Consider the following 21,900-nt stretch of genomic DNA (forward strand, 5'->3'; position numbering starts at 1 on the left):
ATCAAAGATTTGTGGTTGGATAAATGCGCTTACCTATGTAATTTGAATATTGCCCCTCCTCCTTTCTCAGTGTGGGTAAAAATAAACATGCAGATCACAATACATGTACTTTAAACATCAAAATCAGGTTGAAAGTACAGGCCAGTTCCTCCCACAGAAATATCCCGATGATCAAAACTAATAGCATGCATAAATTTGCATGCTATTAGTTTTGATCACTGGGGGGAGGGGTTGTTTCCTCACGCTGTTCTGGGGCTAATTTTATAGCACTGCTCTGAACAGCATGGGGAAACTGATCATTGGGGCCCAGATGAGGTTTCTGAAGAAAAGTTATGGAAACAGTTGATATCTGAGTAGTGAACTGTGCATGTATTTGATTGGCAAGGGGTCCTTTTAAGCTAAGTGATTTATTATTGAAAATTACATTTGAGAAAACTAAAATGAGTACAACTAGAGATATATAAGCAGTTCTAGAGATAATCTCTTAATGAAACCAGTGACAATTTTGGTGAGCCAAGGGGCTATAGTTAGTTCTTCATGTGAAACGAGTCAGCAGCTGAGATTTCTGAGGAAACTATACAGAAATAGTTGATATCTGATAGTGAACTGTGCGTGTTTTTAATATATAAATTGATCAATCTAAAGTTGTATAAGTGTTGGGATTTGGAATCTGCATATGCATACTGATGTCATATTTCTCCATTTGTTTCGTATATTGGAGTCTATATATTGGAGAAACAAGTCAGATGCTAAAGATGAGACTCAATTTACATAGACATAATATTAAACATTCCAATGCCAACCAGGATATCACCTCTGTGGGACAGCACTTTACAAAACCTGAACACTGCATCAATGATCTTATGGTGAGAATACTAAAAGGAAATTTTAAGACAATCCAGGAATGTAAGACCTTTGAAGTCAAAATGATGAAGTATTTTGACACCCACCAGACAGGACTTAAAGATCTGGGCTTTCTATCCCACTATAGTAACATAGTAGATGACGGCAGAAAAAGACCTGCACGGTCCATCCAGTCTGCCCAACAAGATAACTCATATGTGCTACTTTTTGTGTATACCTTACCTTGATTTGTATCTGTCGTTTTCAGGGCATAGACCGTATAAGTCTGCCCAGCACTAGCCCCGCCTCCCAACCACTATCCCCTTGATTTGTATCTGTCGTTTTCAGGGCATAGACCGTATAAGTCTGCCCAGCACTAGCCCCGCCTCCCAACCACTATCCCCTTGATTTGTATCTGTCGTTTTCAGGGCACAGACCGTATAAGTCTGCCCAGCACTAGTCCCACCTCCCAATCACTATCCCCTTGATTTGTATCTGTCTTTTTCAGGGCACAGACCGTATAAGTCTGCCCAGCACTAACCCGGCCTCCCAACCACCATAAACTTATACTGCTTTGTCACCCTCTTATCAGCCACCCATCTCTCCCTTCACCCACCTAGCTCTCCCTATTTCTTACCTACCCACCCCATCCACTTCCTGTGAGACTATAATTGGAATGCTTTTGTGTTTCACTTATATATTCTGATATTTATCAGCATTTGCTTATTTCTTCAATGTATTGTTAGTCCAATAAAAAAGATATTATCTTATTTTCTTTTCTATGTTTTGATTTATTTCTATATATTACCAGAAACAAATACAAGAAATATATAAGGTCCACATATCATTACTAATTCCTACTTATGTTAAGGCAGTTTATATACATTTTCTTAAGAAATGTCACATCATACAACTTGTTCAGGCTGTGTTTTCTTGTAATATGTGAAAGTCTCAAATTACAAGGAAGCAGCAATAAAAAGGTATGCTAAACTAGAAACATATTTAGCATTTGATTTGTCTCATTGCCATAGTATGTTATTAATAAGCAGGCGTTGCATGTGCTCTACAAAACACAAAAGACTAAAAACAAAGAGCTTGTATATATTATTTATGCTTTCTGCATAACATGACTACTATTAAATGAGAATTTACTGATCAGTTCTATAAATACCCTCTCTTACGGTGTCCTAGTATTTATGAGGACTATTCAAGAGAGTAAAGATATGCATATTATATGGGTTAATTAGTAAAAGACATTTCATGCAAGGGCCTTTCATAGGTTTAAGATGTCTGAAGTTGTGGAGATTGTAGCCCTACTTTTCTAGTCCAGTAGTATTCACGTAGGGGCCCTTTTGCTAAGCTGCGTAGGTGCCTATACATACCCAACGTACATCAATTTGGAGTTACCGCCCAGCTACTGTGTGGGCCTGTGCGGTAACTTCATTTTTTACATGCACCCGCTATACATGCCAGAAAATATATTTTATTTTCTGGCGCGCGGCGAAAATCAGGCGGTAACTCCAACTTGATGCGTGTAGGGGATTACCACATGGGTAATGCGAGAGACCTTACCGCTAAGTCAATGGCCAGTGGTAAGGTCTCAGATCCAAATTGGACATGCGCCAATTTTTAATTTTGCCGCACGTCCACTTTCGGGAACAGTTTTAAAAAGGCATTTTTTTACAGGCACGCTGAAAAATGGATCTGTGCGTACCCAAAACCCGCATCTACACTACTGCAGGCCATTTTTCAATGCACCTTAGCAAAAGAACCCCTTATAGTCTTTGAGGGCCACAAATGAGTCAGGTTTTCAGGATATCTCTACAGAGGAGACAGTATGCATGCAAATCTATTTCATACATATTCATTACGGATATCCTGAAAGGCTGATCCACTGGCAGCTCTCAAGGACTGGGAATGAATATAACTATTGTAGCCTGAAGTCTAAACACTGTTTCTATGTGACATTTCAAGTACGAGTATGTCTGTCAAAATTACTATTCCAAAGATATATAACACGCATACGTTTTAACATGTGTTAAATGCAATTTTAAAGGGCATAAACTACGTGAACACCTCTTTAACATATGTAAATTAGCTTTAAAGAGTATTGGCCCAGTGAAAAAGCGTGAGTTAAGAGCTTCACAAATGCAAATAAGTAAGACATTGAGGTGTAGCTAAGGTTTGGTATGGTTAAGATTTTATGATTTACCATCTGCTTCATTTGCATCTCATTACCATCAGCTATTTGCTAACATGTGATAAATACCCACATTAAATATGAATACAGGGTAACATGAATTTACTTAGTCTATATCCTAAAATAAAATCCACACAACAAAAACCAATGATCACAGGTCTCAAAGGAAAGTGTTTCTTACTGTGGTTAGGACCTGTTTAACCATTAGAATGACTAGGCAGTTGCCTAGGATGAGGCATAGGGGGAGCAAAATGTAGCTGCAGGAAAATAAATAGTAGGTCTTTGAAGCATCAGCATATGGCAATGTGAGCAGTTTTCAAATAGTCCATTTGTCTGAGTAAATGGCTTTGGAAACTTCCTACAATAAGGCAGTTATTTTTAGAAGACTTAGTTGTGATTTGCACATGTAAATACAGGAACTGGCCATGACCAAATAGGGCAGCAGCTCAGGTGCACTTGTGCAGGATGTTAGGGTTAAGACTAAGATAGTGTGAGGGAGGGAGAGGGGAAGCTGGAAGTGGGGGGGGGGGAGATATAATCGGAAAAGCAGAAGGAACAACTTAGGAAGGATGGAGGGAAGGTAAGTGAGGGAAGAGGTGGACCATAGTGGAGGGGTACAGGTGATGGAGAAATCTGATAGGAGCATGGTCAAAAGGGATGGGCATTGGAGAGTGGCATAAGAGCTTGGACATAGGGTGTGGAGTCTCTTCTTTTGCTTGCTTCATGCAGCTGTGCACCCATCCTGCCCACCTCTTAGCACCACCATGTCACAGCATTGGCAGTGGGTTAGCCCAAGTAGAGCTTACAGTGGTGTAGCCAGAAAAGAAAGGGATGTCACTCTGTTGTAGAGGCAAACTTTGACTTGCTGGTCCGTAAATTTGGCAGTGATAATAGTAATGAAGAATCCTCCTTTTCTACAGAAGGTGACAGGAGGTCAGAACGATGGATGTTGGAGACAATTGAACATTCCACAATCCTCAGACTTAAAAGGAATGTGCAGCTTGATGACCATAATGGTTCTGCAAAAGAAAGACAGTGGGGGAGGGGGGAGGAGGGCTTTTATAGTAACCCCAAGCCTTAGAAGATGTGGAGGAGCCTAATGTTAGTGCAGCGGACTGAGAACCTGGGGAGCTGGATTCAATTCCCAGTGCAGCTCTATGATACCATTGGCAAGTCATTTAACCCCCCACTGCCCACTAGGGACACTATCACCCACTCCCTCAACCAACCAACCCAGGCCTCCTTCTCCTCTTTTCCTGATATCACCGAAGAGGAAACCACCCATCTTCTCTCCTCCTCGAAATGCACCACCTGTTCCTCAGACCCCATCCCCACCAACTTACTTAACACCATCTCTCCTATCACCCCCCCCCCCCCCATCTGTCATATCCTCAACCTCTCTCTCTCCACTGCAACTGTCCCTGACACCTTCAAGCATGCTATAGTCACACCTCTCATCAAAAAACCTTCCCTTGACCCTACCTGTCCCTCCAACTACCACCCCATTTCCCTCCTACCCTTCCTCTCCAAAATACTTGAACGCGCCGTTCACAGCCGTTGCCTTGATTTTCTCGCCTCTCATGCCATCCTCGATCCGCTTCAATCTGGCTTTCGCCCACTACACTCGACTGAAACGGCATTATCCAAAGTCTACAATGACCTGTTCCTCGCCAAATCCAAAGGTCATTACTCCATCCTCATTCTCCTCGACCTATCCGCCGCTTTTGACACTGTCAATCACAACTTACTTCTCGACACACTGTCCTCCTTTGGGTTCCAGGGCTCTGTCCTCTCCTGGTTCTCCTCCTATCTCTCCCATCGTACCTTCAGAGTACACTCTCATGGTTCTTCCTCCACCCCTATCCCACTCTCTGTTGGAGTCCCTCAGAGTTCTGTCCTTGGACCCCTTCTTTTCTCAATCTACACCTCTTCCCTGGGCTCCCTGATCTCGTCTCATGGCTTCCACTATCATCTTTATGCTGACGACACCCAGCTTTATCTCTCCACACCAGACATCACTGTGGAAACCCAGGCCAAAGTATCGGCCTGCTTATCTGACATTGCTGCCTGGATGTCCAACCGCCACCTGAAACTGAAATGGCCAAGACCGAACTTCTTGTCTTCCCACCCAAACCCACTTCTCCTCTTCCTCCACTCTCTATCTCGGTTGATAACACCCTCATCGTCCCCGTTTCATCTGCCCACAACCTCGGTGTCATCTTCGACTCCTCCCTCTCCTTCTCTGCGCATGTCCAGCAGATAGCCAAGACCTGTCGCTTCTTCCTCTATAACATTAGCAAAATTCGCCCTTTCCTCTCTGAGCACACCACCCGAACTGTCATCCACTCTCTCATTACCTCTCGCCTTGACTACTGCAACCTACTCCTCACTGGTCTCCCATTTAGCCACCTATCCCCCCTTCAGTCCGTTCAGAACTCTGCTGCACGTCTTATCTTCTGCCTGAACTGAAACACTCATATCACCCCTCTCCTCAAGTCACTTCATTGGCTTCCGATCAGGTACCGCATTCAGTTCAAGCTTCTGCTACTAACCTACAAATGCACTCGATCTGCAGCCCCTCCTTACCTCTCAACCCTCATCTCCCCTTACTTTCCTACCCGTAACCTCCGCTCTCAAGACAAATCCCTCATTTCAGTACCCTTCCCCACCACCGCCAACTCCAGGCTCCGCCCTTTCTGCCTCGCCTCACCCATGCGTGGAACAAACTCCCCGAGTCCATACGCCAGGCCCCCCTCCCTGCCCATCTTCAGATCACGGCTTAAAGTCCACCTCTTCAATGTCGCCTTCGGCACCTAACCACTACACCTCTACTCAGGAAATCTAGACTGTCCCAACTTGACATTTCGTTATTTAGATTGTAAGCTCCTTTGAGCAGGGACCGTCCTCCTTTGTTAATTTGTACAGCGCTGCGTAACCCTAGTAGCGCTCTAGAAATGTTAAGTAGTAGTAGTAGAAAGTACCTGTATATTTTATATGTAAACCACTTTGGTTGTACTACAGAAAGGCAGTCCTTGAACAATGATGGAACATACTGGGGTATTTACACTCTGTGCATATCTGTGAAATGGTGGATGTAATGATGTAAACGTACTGGCTAGGCTGTAATGTGTTATCAAGTTGGTATTATGTGAAGTGAAACTGTAACTCCTATTTGATAAATGATTTATACACTCTGAAATTTTGTTACAATGTTACAATACTGTGCCCATAGTAAAACCACTTCATCTTCTACTCAGGTCTGGAGTTTGAGTAATTGATTAAAATGTATTAATAATGATAGAGAAGTGAAAACTGTGACTAAGAAGGAGAAAGAGAAGGGGTGGGGGGAAGGAGGGAGAGTATGAGGGTAAGCACCTGGTGCCACTTGCTTGAGCTATGGCATTTAGATGTCTCTGTAGAAAGCTAGATTTGAGAATGCTGCACAATTTAAAGTTAGCAAGGGGAAGGAGCTTGTGTGAGACAAAAATCTACATTTGTATTCCCCATTTTAGAAATGGAGTGTGTGTAGTGTATTAAATGTATCAATGTGGGGATTTTCAGCTGCTCCCCAGGTTTTCTAAAAGTGCTCTTTTCCTTCCACACAAGAGTGGTCTCTTGGTGGACATTTGAGCTACAAGTTCCTCTTAAATGTATGGTAACTGTTTCCTCTATAAGATATAGGTTTTATAACCCAGAACAATTAAAATTTTTGTTAGATACTAAAAAATTAGAGCTTCCTATAGTGAGACATTGTGAAGATGAAGAAGATGGCTTTTTTTCCTATGGACAGGTTTCCTTTCCTAACCCAGTTTCAGGGATGTATTTTGACTTGGATCTCCCCTACTGAAAATGGCAGATACAAATCAAGGTCAGACATACATATTAAGTAGCACATATAAGTTTATCTTGTTGGGCAGACTGGATGGACTGTATAGGTCTTTTTCTGCTGTCACTTACTATCTTACTTATAGACTATTTATCAAAGACTTATAAAGTTCCATAGGCTACCATGTAACTTTCTAAGTCTATGTGCTTTGAAAATATGCCTCTATATAGCACTTAATATTTTCCTTGTGATACTTCTTAAATCATCACCTCTAAAATACAGCCAGAATTGTTCATTTTTGATCTGGATGTACCAATTCCGATTTCTACATTCTATCTGAAATGGGTCTTCACATATACATATACAGCAGAGACCTGGTTAACCGACCTTTAGTTATCTGACACTCCAGAATACCCGCCTACCCACCCAAAGAGCATCCGGTTCCCCAATACTACCCTGTCCCCCAGAGTGCCACCCCGGTATTGCCCCTCTCCCCACACAGTGCCTCCCCAGCCACCTGACCGAGGTAGGTTCCCCCTGCAGTCCAGCAGTGAGTTAAGGGCACAAGTGATCCCCACTCATTTACAGTCTCCATTTTCAAAATGGTTGCCACGAACCCAGGTTGCTCATGGCCCAGCACTAAATATCTGGGGCTAAAAATTACCCCCATTGTTTTAAAATTGTTATTTATTTATTTATTTGTTTATCATAGAAGGTCTATGGAGCTTTGCTAATTTCTGGTTCTGGCATTATATAATGTTGCAGCCAGCCAGGGGTAGTACTGACATTCATGTAACCCTCTGTGCATAAAGGTCGCCCATCCCTGCATGATAGCATCTGCTCTCTGTTCTTTTTTTTTTCCAGTAAGGCAACTATTTACAAAGATGAATATTGCACTTAACCAACTATGGTGTAACCAGTTCTGTAAACCTAGAAATTCAATGCCGAAGCCCTGACATGGCCCTATATTGAATTTCCAGTCATAACACCAACAGAAGTCAGCAAAATGCTGACTGAATATCAACCCCAAAATTTCCAGTGACCTCCTTCAGCTGGACCTTCCAGGGAGGCATCAGAACAAGAGACTGAGAAGTGGGAACACAAACTGACAATTCTGATGTGTTAAAGAGTTATGATGAACAGAAGGACAGCTCTGTCTCTGATTTAAAGCAGGTTTAAAAGTCTGTTTTTGAATCAGAGGCCAATACAGAAAGCCATGCTGCGGTAGAGCCACGCATAGATGGCTGAGCACATGGCTTCTGCTATAAACTTAATTCTGTACCATGCAGAAAGCAAATTACATGCATATATTATGTGCACAGAACTTCTGTGTTAACCAAGATAATGAATAGAAATAAAACAAAATAAAGCATGGAAAAGAAAATAAGATGATACCTTTTTTGTTGGACATAACTTAATACATTTCTTGATTAGCTTTCGAAGGTTGCTCTTCTTCATCAGATTGGAAATAAGCAAATGTTGGTAGATGACAGTATATATAAGTGATGTCAAGTTATGCCCACTGGTAATATTTTATATATACAGCAAATCACGCATTCAATTGTTCAATATCCTATCTAAATACTGTATATCACTAGTCATTCACAATTATTATATCTTCAGACCTCAGAGTTATTCTCCTTGTCAGGTTTATCACTTTGATGTTAACATCTAGTGATTAAGTTTATGCTCCTCTCATCATTGGTCAATATATCATTATTATATATATTTTAAATTATTTAAATATTTTTTATCAAAAATGTTTTCAATCTTCTTAAATCTTCATAAAATTGATGGAATAAATTTCATTGTACTTAGCTTTGTATCAACTGTACAGACGAGACTTAGCAATCAGTCAAATTCATGCCATTCATCTCTTTCATGATCTAGGGCTCCACACCGAGATGTGTTTCGCCAACTAGGCTGCCTCAAGGCTGTGCCCCTTTCCATCTCAAATCAGAGTATCCTCTCCTTAGGCTGGCGATATGGTAACCCTATCCATACCTCTATAATATCCCCCCCTCAGGCATCTTTTTTCCAAGCTGAAGAGCCCTAAGCTCTTTACCCTTTCCTCATATGAGAGGAGTTCCATCCCTTTATCATTTTGATTGCCCTTCTTTGAACCTTTTCTAATTCTGCTTTGTTTTTTTTTCATATGGTGACCAGAAATGCACACAATACTCAAGGTGAAGTTTCACCACGGAACGATACAGAAGCATTTTAATATCTGTCGTCTTATTTTCCATTCCTTTCCTAATAATACCTAGCATCCTGTTAAAAGCAGGGATCAGGAAACCAAAACACCAGTTTATTTCAACCCAGTTTTCAAACTTTAAAAGTCAAAAAGAATATAGAGATTTTTCTCAGCTCTGGATGAATAAGCAATTCAAGAAGAAGAAAGGAGTGAGCTAACCAAAAATGAAGAAACCAAGCATATAGGTTCAAAAGTCTTTACGGCTGAGCATACACAAAAGCCAAGGCAGAAACACCATTGTCAGGCAACTTATCGGGGTCATGACCTTCGCAATCTGTTATGGACATAGGGGAGGTGAGCCCTCAGGTCACAGCCAGACCCTGACTGTGGCAGACCAGTCCCTAGGCTGGCACAAGGTAGGAATCTAGGCAAGGTAATTCAAGCCAGAAACTGAGGAAAGGCTGGAAACAAGGCAGGAAATTGAAGCAGACAAGACTAGGCTAGACAAGATGGACAGGACAAGAGCAAGGCAGGACAAGGTAGACAAGACTAGGCAAGACAAGGAAAGAACTGGACCTGGACAAGACAAGGCAGGACAGGCAAGACAGGAACTGGATCCAGACAAGGCAAGTAAAAACAAGGCAATGGGGCTAGAACTGGACCCAGACAGGACAAGGCAAGACAAGGAAGCAAGGCTAGAACTAGGTCCAGACAAGGCAAGATAAGGCAGGGCAAGAACTGGATCCAGATGGAAACCGAACAGGGCCAGATAAGACAAGAGAAAAGACAGACAAGGCAGGGACTAGAGGCAAGATTGGAGCTTGGCAGGAACTTGCAGAAACGGCATGACTGGAGCCTGGCAGGAATTCAGACACAAGGCAGGGCTGGAGCTTGGAGTTTAACAGGAACTCAGAGACAAGACAGGGCTGGAGCTTTGCAGGAACTCGGAGACAAGGCAAGGCTGGGTGCAAGGCCAGGAAAGATCTGGTCTAAGTCAAGGCAATGCAAGGCTAGGCAAGGTCCAAGACAAGGCAGGCACTGCAACAAGACTGGAGCAGGAACAAGGCAGGAACTGGAATAATGCAGGAACTCAGAGGTACAAGGAGATCTCGAGACACACAGGGCTAGAAGACCTCTTGTGAAGGCGTCTGACCAGAATCCTGAACACCCTCATATAGGGCATCAAAGAAGATGTCACAGGAGTGCATTCCTTGGTATCTCCCACCATGGATCTTCAAAGGAAACATCAGATGCACGCACACATTTAGGAAGCCCTGCTTCCGAGTGGGGCTGAAGCTGCACAGCTCGCAACACCCGCAAGGTGCCTTAGAGCTGTCTGCCACCGCATGCACACCGCTGGAGGATGCTCTCATTGAGGCACCACCAAAGTGGTAAGAGCATTGGGAGTCAGGGCAGGAGTCACGGCAGGCACTTCAGGGAGACTCTTAACACTCATCAAGTCTATTTGCATAATTAACATCACTCATCAAGTCTATTTGCATAATTAACACATCACTGTTAATTACTACCAAAGACAAACATGTTTTCTATTATACTGCAGAGTTCTCTGATCTTTTACTTACTTACTTTTAACAATAACATTTCAGCCCAGTAAACTGCTGAGAACAAATGGATTGTCCTCTGATATAGGTACAAGCAAAAGATCCCCTCATCTAGCTTGACAAAAAAAAGCACATGCTTTGGCCCAGTAAACCATATATATTAGTACATCCCAGTAGTCTGGTGAAGAGGTAGGACAGAAAACCAAGAGGCAAAATACCACATGGCTTCCTGTCTACCACCATCTAGTTACCCCTATAATTAAAGATCATTACTTAGAAACTTAGGCCTAGTAAATGCCCGATGAGCCAATAAAACATTTCTTATGATTCATGATATCATCAGTTAATACCAATTACACATCCTGGGGATAATGGGTACTGTGTTTGATGAAAATGAAAGAGTCTCATTGGCTGAACTACGCCAAACAAGATGCACTATCCTGCATCCACCAAAATCAGAGAAGCAGGATGGAGGGGTAGCAGTGCTGATCTAAAAGATAATCAAACTGTACAAAGTCACCATCCTCCACCTGTCTAAATGTCTCTTAATCCTGCTAGGAGATAAGGAACCATTGTGCTGCTCATGGTCTACTGGCCACCTTGCAAAAACACACCATCTATGTGAGAACTCCTGGATCTGGTGATAAAGGTAACCCTGAGCTTCCCTAGCCTAGATATCATGTGAGACTGTAATCTACATATTTAAACTCCATACACCACCACTGCGTCTTTTGTTGAAATGATGCAGATTTAGGATTCACATAGGTGGTCAAATCCCCAACCAATGAAAAGAGTCATAAGCTAGACCTGGAGTTCTGCAAAGAGGTCAACATCTTTGAAGATAAGGCTGGTAGCATCAGGTTAACACCTCTATCATGGACAGATCATTTTCTAATAACATTTTTTATAAAGGGAAGCCTAAAACTGATGGACCCAACTAGAGTTTGGAAGGAAATTTGAGACTTGATAAATCTGACTGCTGAGTGCTTGTTGAAGTCTTGTCCTACCCCTATGTGGGAGAAAAAATGATTACAGTATCATAACAGCATCTAGAATGCACACTTCATGACTTCCGTATTTAAAAAACAAAAAAAAAACAGCCCCACAAAAAATACGGTCTTAAGTTATATACAAAAGTGTTCCCTGTGATTCTCCCCAGAACCTCAGGTCCTTAAGTGTCAATGATGTAAAGCTAAAATAAAATGGCATAAATTTCTCATAGATAAAGGCAAGCTCAGGTGTAGGAAATACATGGAAAAGTACCACCAGGCCTTAAGCAGTAGTCAAAAGTCTTTCTCAATGTATTGAACAGGCTGCAAATTCAACCAAGTAGCTATTGAAAATAGAAAACGGTCTACTGGAACCCCCACAACAGAACCAGCCTCACAGTCACAACTGACCTACAATGATTTTGCAACAGACTTTTCTAACAAAATTAAATGTCTCCATTAGGACCTACAGACAGTTCCATCAAGCCTTGCACCGGCTGTTAAGGAGAACATTCCTTCTCCCCCCCACCCCCCCCCACCCATGCACAGCCATCTGGGATTCATCCAACCAAGTAATAGAGAAAGCTCTTGAAAAAGTCTTAAGTCCTGATATCCTGCCCCTTGACCCCTGTGCGCTATAGTTAGTACAGGCAGCAAACAGAAACCTCAATGAAGGGAGCACTAAGGGGTCCTTTTACTAAGGCACACTAGCATTTTTAGCGCGTGCCAAAAATAAGCATGTGTTAAATACTAGAGATGCCCATATATTCCTATGTGTCAATAAGCTATCGTATCAGCTCCGATGTTTTATATAAGCAAAGATAATAACTGAATACTACACGTGAAAGGCGCTTATATATCACACAACTTGAAATTTTGTATCTTGAAGACCTCAGTCAAATGGAGCTGTGGTTCATTAGTTAGTTCAAGCAGCCACTCTCCTATCATTACTGTATGCTAAACTGATTAGTGCACAGATAACAGTGTTCAAAATAGGAGGTGGTAAGTGCTCCCACCATAATTTTTTTAAACGGCCATGAACTAATGGCAAAATTAGCATGTGATTTTCACGTGCGTGAGGTCCTCTTTTACCACAATGGGTAAAAGGCACTTTTTTTAAAAGAAATGGCCATGCAGCAAGTGAAGCACTTGCTGCCTGGCCATTTCAGGGGGGGAGGGGTTGGGGGTGGGAGCACTTACAACCACCTATTCGGGTGGCAGTAAGGACTCCTGCACTAACCCAGAAGTAACCGGGCAGCACGCGGCAATGCCTGATTAACAAAGGTAGACACCGGCGCTATAAAAATAAAATTATTTTTGTAGTGCTGGAGATGGCATGCGCTGGTGATGGGAACTACTGCCTGGGCTGCTGCAGTAGCCTGGCAGTACATCCTCTTTAGTGAGCAGTAAGCCCGTGTTGGGCTTATCACCGCTTAGTAAAAGAACCCCCAATGAGGTGCTTAAACATCTTAGCTTATGAGATATCATGAGATCTAGGGGGAAAGTTATTAACATGGGTTACCATTAAGATCAGTTATTTTACTGATAGGGCTTTTTCTCAGGGGTTACTCATAAGTACATAAGTATTACCATACTGGGAAAGACCAAAGGTCCATCGAGTCCAGCATCCTGTTTCCAACAGTGACCAATCCAGGTCACAAATACCTGGCAAGATCCCAAAAAAGTACAAAACATTCTATATTGCTTATCCCATAAATAGTGGATTTTCCCCAAGTCCATTTAATAAGGTGATGCATGTGGGAAAAAAGAACCCGAATTATAGCTAAGTCATGCAAGGTTCCACGTTAGGAGTTACGGACCAAGAAAGGGATCTGGGTGTCGTCGTCGATAACACACTGAAACCTTCTGCTCAGTGTGCTGCTGCGGCTAAGAAAGCGAATAGAATGTTGGGTATTATTAGGAAAGGTATGGAAAACAGGTGTGAGGATGTTATAATGCCGTTGTATCGCTCCATGGTGCGACCGCACCTTGAGTATTGTGTTCAATTCTGGTCGCCGCATCTCAAGAAAGATATAGTAGAATTGGAAATGGTGCAGCGAAGGGCGACTAAAATGATAGCTGGGATGGGACGACTTCCCTATGAAGAAAGACTAAGGAGGCTAGGGCTATACAGCTTGGAGAAGAGACGGCTGAGGGGAGACATGATAGAGGTATATAAAATAATGAGTGGAGTGGAACAGGTGGATGTGAAGCGTCTGTTCACGCTTTCCAAAAATACTAGGACTAGGGGGCATGCGATGAAACAACAGTGTAGTAAATTTAAAACAAATCGGAGAAAATTTTTCTTCACCCAACGTGTAATTAAACTCTGGAATTTGTTGCCGGAGAAAGTGGTGAAGGCGGTTAGCTTAGCAGAGTTTAAAAAGGGGTTGGACGGTTTCCTAAAGGACAAGTCCATAAACCGCTACTAAACGGACTTGGAAAAATCCAAAATTCCAGGAATAACATGTATAGAATGTTTGTACGTTTGGGAAGCTTGCCAGGTGCCCTTGGCCTGGATTGGCCGCTGTCGTGGACAGGATGCTGGGCTCGATGGACCCTTGGTCTTTTCCCAGTATGGCATTACTTATGTACTTATGTACTTATAAGCTGTCTGAACCTTTTTTTAACTCCGCTAAGCTAACCGCATTTACCACATTCTCTGGCAACGAATTCCAGAGTTTAATTATACATTGAGTGAAGAAAACCTTTCTCTGATTCGTTTTAAATTTACTACATTGTAGCTTCATCGCATGCCCCCTAGTCCTAGTATTTTTGGAAAGCATAAACAGATGCTTCACATCTACCCGTTCCACTCCACTCATTATTTTATAGATCTCTATCATATCTCCCCTCAGCCGCCTTTTCTCCAAGCTGAAGAGCCCTAGCCGCTTTGGCCTTTCCTCATAGGGAAGTCATCCCATCCCCTTTATCATTTTTGTCGCCCTTCTCTGCACCTTTTCTAATTTGGAGGTACTGAGTACCAGCACCTTTTCCATTGCCTGTTAAGATTGACCCAGAGTCCCCAACAATTAATGAAAGATCCCAGACTCTGCATATCAATTCTGCTTTTTCATAAATTCTATGACTGCTTTTGTAGAGTGGGTTCCTCAGTGATCACCCTACCCCTGAAGGATGGCCTACCATTTCAGTCCTAGCACCTGTAGAGTGGGTTCCTCAGTGATCACCCCACCCTTGAAGGATTGCCTGCCATTTCAGTACCAGCACCTGTAGAGTGGGTTCCTCAGTGATCAACCCACCCCTGAAAGATGGCCTGTATTTCAGTACCAGCACCTGTAGAGTGGGTTCCTCAGTGATCACCCCACCCCTATAGGATGGCATGCCATTTCAGTGCCAGCATCTTTTTTTGCTAGAAAAAGCACGTGGTTGTTAACTTGAGCCATTAGCAACTAGGTCTCATTGTTTAAATGGAACCTGTACTAATGAAAATATTCAGATAACTGCTACAGTTATATGACTACTTTCCTTTGAACATTTGAATACCAACCTGTTTGTTATCTGAAGGATAATGCTAGTGGTGCTGTAGCATCTTTGTTCATAAAGGGGAAATTCTATAAGTGGTGTCTAAAAATCAGTGCTGAAAATTTTACGTGCCGAGCACTATTCTCGAAAGGATACGTATCCTTTATAGACTAGCACTTAGGGCATAAACCACGCCTAACTTTAGGCACTGGCAATTATGTGTGCTAAAGGCAGGTGTAAATGACGACACCTAAATTAGCTGTGGTTTGGCTGAATTTTGTATTTATGCACGTAAAAGTTTGGAACGGCCCTGAAAATTTAGACATGTTAGGATTTACGCACAGATTATTATTGAATATGATCTACACTTAAGTCCTAATTAAAGCCAATTGATGCCAAGAATTGGTTGTTAACACCCAGTTATGGGTGTTGATTGGCTTACTAAGCAATTGCAAATCAGCTACATATGCAGATTTGTGCATGCAACATTAGTCACCATTTATAGAATCTGGAAGAAAATGTGTAATTTTTAAGATTTATGATGAATATTAGCAGTAGCTTCCTGTAAGGTATATTAGCTTTTTGTAGGGAAAGGACTATCAAGTGACCCAGGTAATAGATGGAGATTCTTCAGATATTATTCATTTTCTTAAACAAGTGAAGATTGAAGAAGATTGTATTTTGAGGGACTCTTTTAATAAAGAATTCGCTGGGCTCCTGTTCTGCGCTGTGTTCTAATTTTTGCTGTTTGCTATGGACTTGAAAAGCTCTTTTTGTACAGTTTTCCCACTGGGGCATTCTTGATCAAAACTCAGACAGGAACTAGGGCAGGGAGACTGAGCAGGCAAGCATGAGAATACAATGACAGAGTGACCTTTATCTGAGTTTATATATATCATCTAGACAGGGCTTTTTTTTGAGGTACTGAGTACCAGCACCTTTTCCACTGTCTGCTAAAATTGACCCATGGAACCCAAGTTTTAATGATAGAGCTCAGGTTCTACACACCAATTCTGTCTTGTCATAGATTCTGTGACTGGTTGCAGGGGGCCTGGCTATGATGAGGTGGGTCTCTCAGTGATCACCCCACTCCTGAAGGGTGGCCTAGTGTTTGAGTACCGGCACCTTTGTTGCAAGAAAAAACACACTGCATCTAGAGCTGGTGCTCTCAAGTCAGTCCTTGTGACACACCTAGCCAGAAACTATGAATATGTATGAGATACATTTGCATAAACTACCTCCATTGCATGCGAATGTAGCTAATGCATATTTTTTGTGGATATCCTGAAAGCTTCATTGACTGGGTGTGACCTGAGGAGTGGGTTCGGAACCTCTGATTTAGTTGCAATCCTTTTCCACTCTGAGTCAGGCTGGCAAGTGTCCTGAGAATAACTGCCAGAGCAAGGCTGAAAGATTTCAGGTCCCTTGAGTCATTTTACAGCAACTGCTAAACAATAGTGAGACAGTAAAAGAAAACACTACAGCCTGAAGCAGAGAAGCCACACAAAGAGGTAATCAAGCTAGAGCTGATCCAAATTAACCACTCAAACAAGAAAGAAACAGCACTCAATCTTATCTAATGTACCTGAATCTAACTTGCCTTGAGCTACCAATGCAATGCCCAAGCTAAATTCAAATAAAAACAGGAAGAAAAATAGATTTCCAACTTTTTTGCATGTTTATAATTTGATTTATGCACAGTCTCTACTCACATCAATTTCCTTGGTATTCATCTGAGTTGTACCTTTTTCTCCACATTTCAGTTACTCATCACAAACAATTTTTAGGCATTCTTGTACTAAAGAAGAATGTTTTATGAGTATGTCATGCCCACCCATGTATCTATTTATGACCCTTTTTCAACTCCTAAACCCACAAAGGTCCTGTCTTGTGCTTTACAGTGGTATCCTACTTTTAATATTAGGGATTTCAGGGTCAGTTGGAGTCCTTATGGGCAGCATGGCACTTTGGAATAGATGATACACACAGAAAAGCAGACACATCAGGAAAGAGACTGGGCATGAACCAAGAGCAGCAGACGAGAGCCCCAGTGTTGAAGGAAGAGTATGGACACCTATTCTGAAGTCACTCTTTAAGCACTGGCTCATTAACATGAACCTTATTTCCCAGTATATACACCATGGAGGGGGGCATACATTTTGTTTCCTGCACTGTCTTCATACCATTTTTGAGTTTTCAAAAGGCCTGTGGAGGAGTAGCTTAGTGGTTAGAACCACAGGCTAAGGCAGGGTTCAAATCCCACTCGTGCACCATGTTATCTTGTGCAAGTCACTTAAGGTGTGGTAAGGCTACCATGCAGGTAGCTTACACCAAATCAGCCCTACTTCCAGGGTGGTGCAGGAGCCCAGCGGTAGTTCCAAAGTTTGCACATGCAGTTTACCTCAGTAGAAAATAATTTTCTACTGTGGGGGGGGGGGGGGGGGGGGGGTTATTCCTGTCAGTAATGTATTTAGATTTTGCTCATACCTTTTTCAGTAGTAGCTCAAGGTGAGTTACATTCAGGTACTCTGGATATTTCTCTGTCCCAGGAGGGCTCACAATCTAAGTTTGTACCTGAGGCAATGGAGGGTTAAGTGACTTGCCCAAGATCACAAGGAACAGCAGTGGGATTTGAACCAGTCACCTGTGGATTGCAAGACCAGTGCTCTAACCACTAGGCCACTCCTCCACTCTGGCAGTATGGCCACATTGCCATGTACTGCCAATTACCATGGGGTTAGTGCGTGAGCCCTTACTGCCAAGTAAATAGGAGGCGGTAAGAGCTCATTCAGTAAATGGCCAGGCGCTAATTTTGAACTTAGCGCCTGGCCGTTATTGCTGTAAATAGAAATTTGTTTTTTTTTTTTGCAGACATGCTAAGAAGTGGCCTGAGTGCATGGGAAAAACCACCCACTAAAAGTAGTGCAGGCCACTTTTTAGCATGCCTTTATATAAAGGCCCCTTAATCCTCCATGGCCTTGGATACAAATTAAGGGGTCAATATTCAAAGTAAATTAACTGGGCAAGAGAGGCTTTTGCCCAATGAAATCACACAAAGCAAGTTAGGAGAGTATATTCATCAGCAGTTAACCAGACAGTGCCACTGAATACATTCTTACTTTTCATTAGATGGTTTGCAAAAATTGGTTCAAACGTTTGAGTTTTTCTAGAATTGATTATTGCAACTCTCTTCTTTTGGATTTATCATCTATATCCATGACTAAACTTCAATTGTTACAGAACACTGTTGCATGTCTACTATTTTCAAAATCTAAATATGATCACGTTACTCCTGTGTTCCAGAGTCTTCATTGGCTGCTGGTTCAGGTAGGATTCACTTTAAAGCTCTTTGTCTGGTTTTTAAGATCATGAATGGGTTTTGTCCAAAAATCTTTCTTCTTACTTGTTATTCAACCTATCACAACTACTACGTTAACAAACTCCAATCTCCCTCTTTTTTAAAACCTAGATCAATTTCTACCACTAAGATATTTTTTTCATTTGCAGTAGACCCTATTTGGAACAAGACCAATTACTTGAGGTTTCAGAAATTACATAAATCTTGGGGGGGGGGGGGGGGGGTTCCCCTCAATATTACTCTTAAAGTGTTATCTCTTTTTTTTCTTTCCTTCATTTAAGGTGTATATATATATATATATATATATATATATATATATATATATATATATATTGGCCATCTCAATTGTATTTTGTATATTATGTTCTTTTTGCATTTCTGTAAAACCGTTCTGAGCCTTCAGGAGTGTCACAGTATATAAAACATGCTATCTTATGTTTTATGTTATGTTAATATCTGCTCTGACCACTGCAGTATTCTCCAGTTAGTGTCCAGGTGGTCTGGAGGCGGAGTCAGGGCAGAGATGGGAGTTATGCAGGCACCAGCGATACAAAGGGCCAGTGCCCACTTAGCTAACAAAGTAGGACCAGATAAATAGCAGTCTTAACTTGGCCTGATTAGCAAGGCTGGTATAGCACTGTATATCTGCCATATGCAGATAGCTTCCAAGTGCTGTCCAGATAGGACCTAGCACTGAAAAGTCTAATTTATCCAGTGACGGTCAACGTTTGAAAAAAAAGAATGCTGACCAACACTGTCTGAATATTGTCCTCTTAGATAAGCCCTATGGGGACAGGAAAATATCTGCTGCACTTCAATGTAACTCATATTGAGCTACTATTGAAAAAGCATGAACTAAATCCTAAAAATAAACTAACATTTTCCCTCCCCCCCCCCCCCCCAGCTTGCATTATTTTCTCACCAGCTGTGGCTTAGCTAGAAGTAGAGAAATTAGTAAGCAAGAAAAGAAAGTGGTTTGTAAGCATCAGCAACAGAGGTGTGGGTGGGGGTGGGGGTGGGGTGGAGTTGGGTGTCAGCAGAATAGTGAGGAGTAGCAACAGGGTGAAGGGGCGAGGGGTGCTTCTTGAAGAAGCGCAGTAGCAGATATATGTGAACAGGAGCAGTGATGGGTATGCATGATTAGCAGAAGCAGGGGAGGAAATAGTAGCAGTGTGATGGGTATGTTACTAGTGACAAACTTTTGGGACTAGTGGCACAGATGATATGGGATATCTGGGGTACATATAGCAGCAATTGAAGAGTCTGATTTAGAGCAAGAAAATATAAAGTAATTGTGCAACAGGAAGAAGGAGATTGGTGGCAATAGCTTGAGGTGGTAGCAGTATTCACATGAATCAACCTAAGTTCCCATAAATTCCAAGTGCCCACAAGCCCTTTGCTCTGCTGAACACCAATATCTGTAACCCTCATAGATGCACCCTGAATATTTGTGCAAGTACCATTCTGCTGAAAAAAAAAACTAAGATGTAAGATAAAAGGGTGGTCTTACCTCCTCCATTTTTGTAGCACAGATATGGGAATCTCCAGACATTGGCCAGGTCCACAGAAAATCCAATGACAGAGAGCAGAAAGTCAATCTTTTTGCCCCACGTTTCTCTCTCCAGCTCCCCTGGGGCAGTGACTAAATACTGTGGAGATGATGCTGGCAGGATGGCACTACTGGTATACTGAACTCCATTCTGCTCCTTGACCAGAATTAGCTCCACATCTTTCTTCTCCACTGGGCATTCCCTGAATGGAGCCACAGCAGACAGTTTGTGGTCAGATTGACCTTGCTTGTTCATCCTGGTCTTAAGCATCCAGAAACCCGAAGAAGATGTCTGCAGGTGCCGTTTGCTATGGTGAGATTTAGTTGCCCAGCAATGTCTAAGTGGAGTGAAAACCAGGAAGAAGGAACAATTGAAAGAGACTTGTAATCAGCTTGGCAAGCATGAAGAGCACTTTTTTTGGTTTGCTTTTTTTTTTTTTCTCACTCTCCTGTATGGTCTCTCAAACTGGGGAAAGAAAATTAGGGTCAGTTAAATGGCAAAGGAAACGTCTGAGCAAATCTACTACTAATCATTTCTATAGGCTACTAGATGTACACAGTGCTGTAGACAATCAGGTACTTTCTCTGTCCATAGAGGGCTCAGAATCTAAATTTTTGTATCTGGGGCAGTGGAGGGTTAAGTGACTTGCCCAAGGTCACAAGGAGCTGCAGTGGGAATCGAACCCAGGCCACCAGGATCAAAGCCCCTGCTCTAACCATTACGCTACTCCAAAACTAGCGAATGGCAGCTACTATTCTGATCACTCAAAACTACATTACAACTCAAAAAAGAGCCACAGATGCTGCTAGACGGTACCGCAGCCCACTGTGTCATAGTGCTGAACCAGGCACAAGTACAGATGAAAAGGGGCATGTCCCAGATTCACTGATGTGTAGGTAATGATACACTTCTAGACCATCTATTGTGATTGTAAGTGACCTTCTCCCAGCACTGAGATCATCCGCTTTTCGCTAAATTGCAACTTTAAAGCAGTTTGGAAATCATTCTTCTTGCCCTTGGAACTAAAACAATAACTCCGAAATTTGTATCTAGTTTCGTTTGGGGACCTGACATACTGCTGGGTAGCGACAGCCAGGAGGTTGCTGTGAAATCAGACAAGCCAAGTGAAAAGCAAACACTCTGGGGAATTTAAAAAAAAAACCCCCACAGAATAAACCCCTAACAAATAACCTGCTAAATACAACAAAATGCCCTGGTTTACTGTTTTTACTCTGTCCTGTTTTATGTCTTTGGGAAAAGTAAGTAGAACTCACACATTCTGCAAGCAAACAAAAAAAAAGTCGTTCATAAAAATTATATATTTCACGCAAAAGCAGAACCAAAGTCCATGATCTTGTCTCAATCGCTGGAAGATGAGGTGTTCAAAAGCTAAAGTCTGCCCTTTCATAACACAGACCTAAAACCCCCGAATCTGGGAAACTAAGGTATCTGTCTTTACAGATATGTAGGCAAGGAGATAAAAGGCACACAGCACAGAGGTGTGTAGACATCCTGAAAGATACCACCCCTGCCCCCGAATCAGAGAAAGAAACTTACCAAGCTGGCAGGATCTGCACTGTCCTTGTGGTTACCGAGGTGGAAGGCGACACAACAAATGCAGGATGCTGAGACGGTGGCAAATGACTGTGATAGATGCCGCTCCAGCCTCTTAGCAGTTTCTGCAGAAAATTGCTTAATTTATTTATTTTTAATTCCCTCCTCTCCAGAGAAAACTTTGAGGCTCTTCTATACAGGGATGCTGCGGGCACTGGAGAAATGAGAGCTTTTTAAATCAGGCTCCTCTTACTCCACGTGATTTATTTAACCATGAAAGCTTTAACACTATTTTCAAAACGGAACACTGCCACCACATGTCCCTTCCTGAGAAACAAGAC

The 21,900-nt window shown here is 42.2% G+C and overlaps 1 protein-coding gene across 1 annotated transcript in view; it reads right to left on the bottom strand.

The window, feature by feature from the left end:
- The window catches only part of SLC6A2 (solute carrier family 6 member 2), a 210,871-nt gene extending 189,197 nt beyond the window's left edge, over positions 1-21,674 (bottom strand). The window contains exons 1-2 of the mRNA XM_030204308.1: positions 21,563-21,674; positions 19,966-20,470 (exon numbers count right to left, since the gene is read on the bottom strand). Coding sequence (XP_030060168.1) covers positions 19,966-20,275 — 310 coding nt within the window. The 5' untranslated portion in view covers positions 20,276-20,470; positions 21,563-21,674. The remainder of the gene's footprint in view (positions 1-19,965; positions 20,471-21,562) is intronic.
- Positions 21,675-21,900: the final 226 nt, after the last annotated feature.

The sequence above is a fragment of the Microcaecilia unicolor genome, chromosome 5 (assembly GCF_901765095.1).
Source record: "Microcaecilia unicolor chromosome 5, aMicUni1.1, whole genome shotgun sequence".
In the NCBI taxonomy this organism is placed as follows: domain Eukaryota; kingdom Metazoa; phylum Chordata; class Amphibia; order Gymnophiona; family Siphonopidae; genus Microcaecilia; species Microcaecilia unicolor.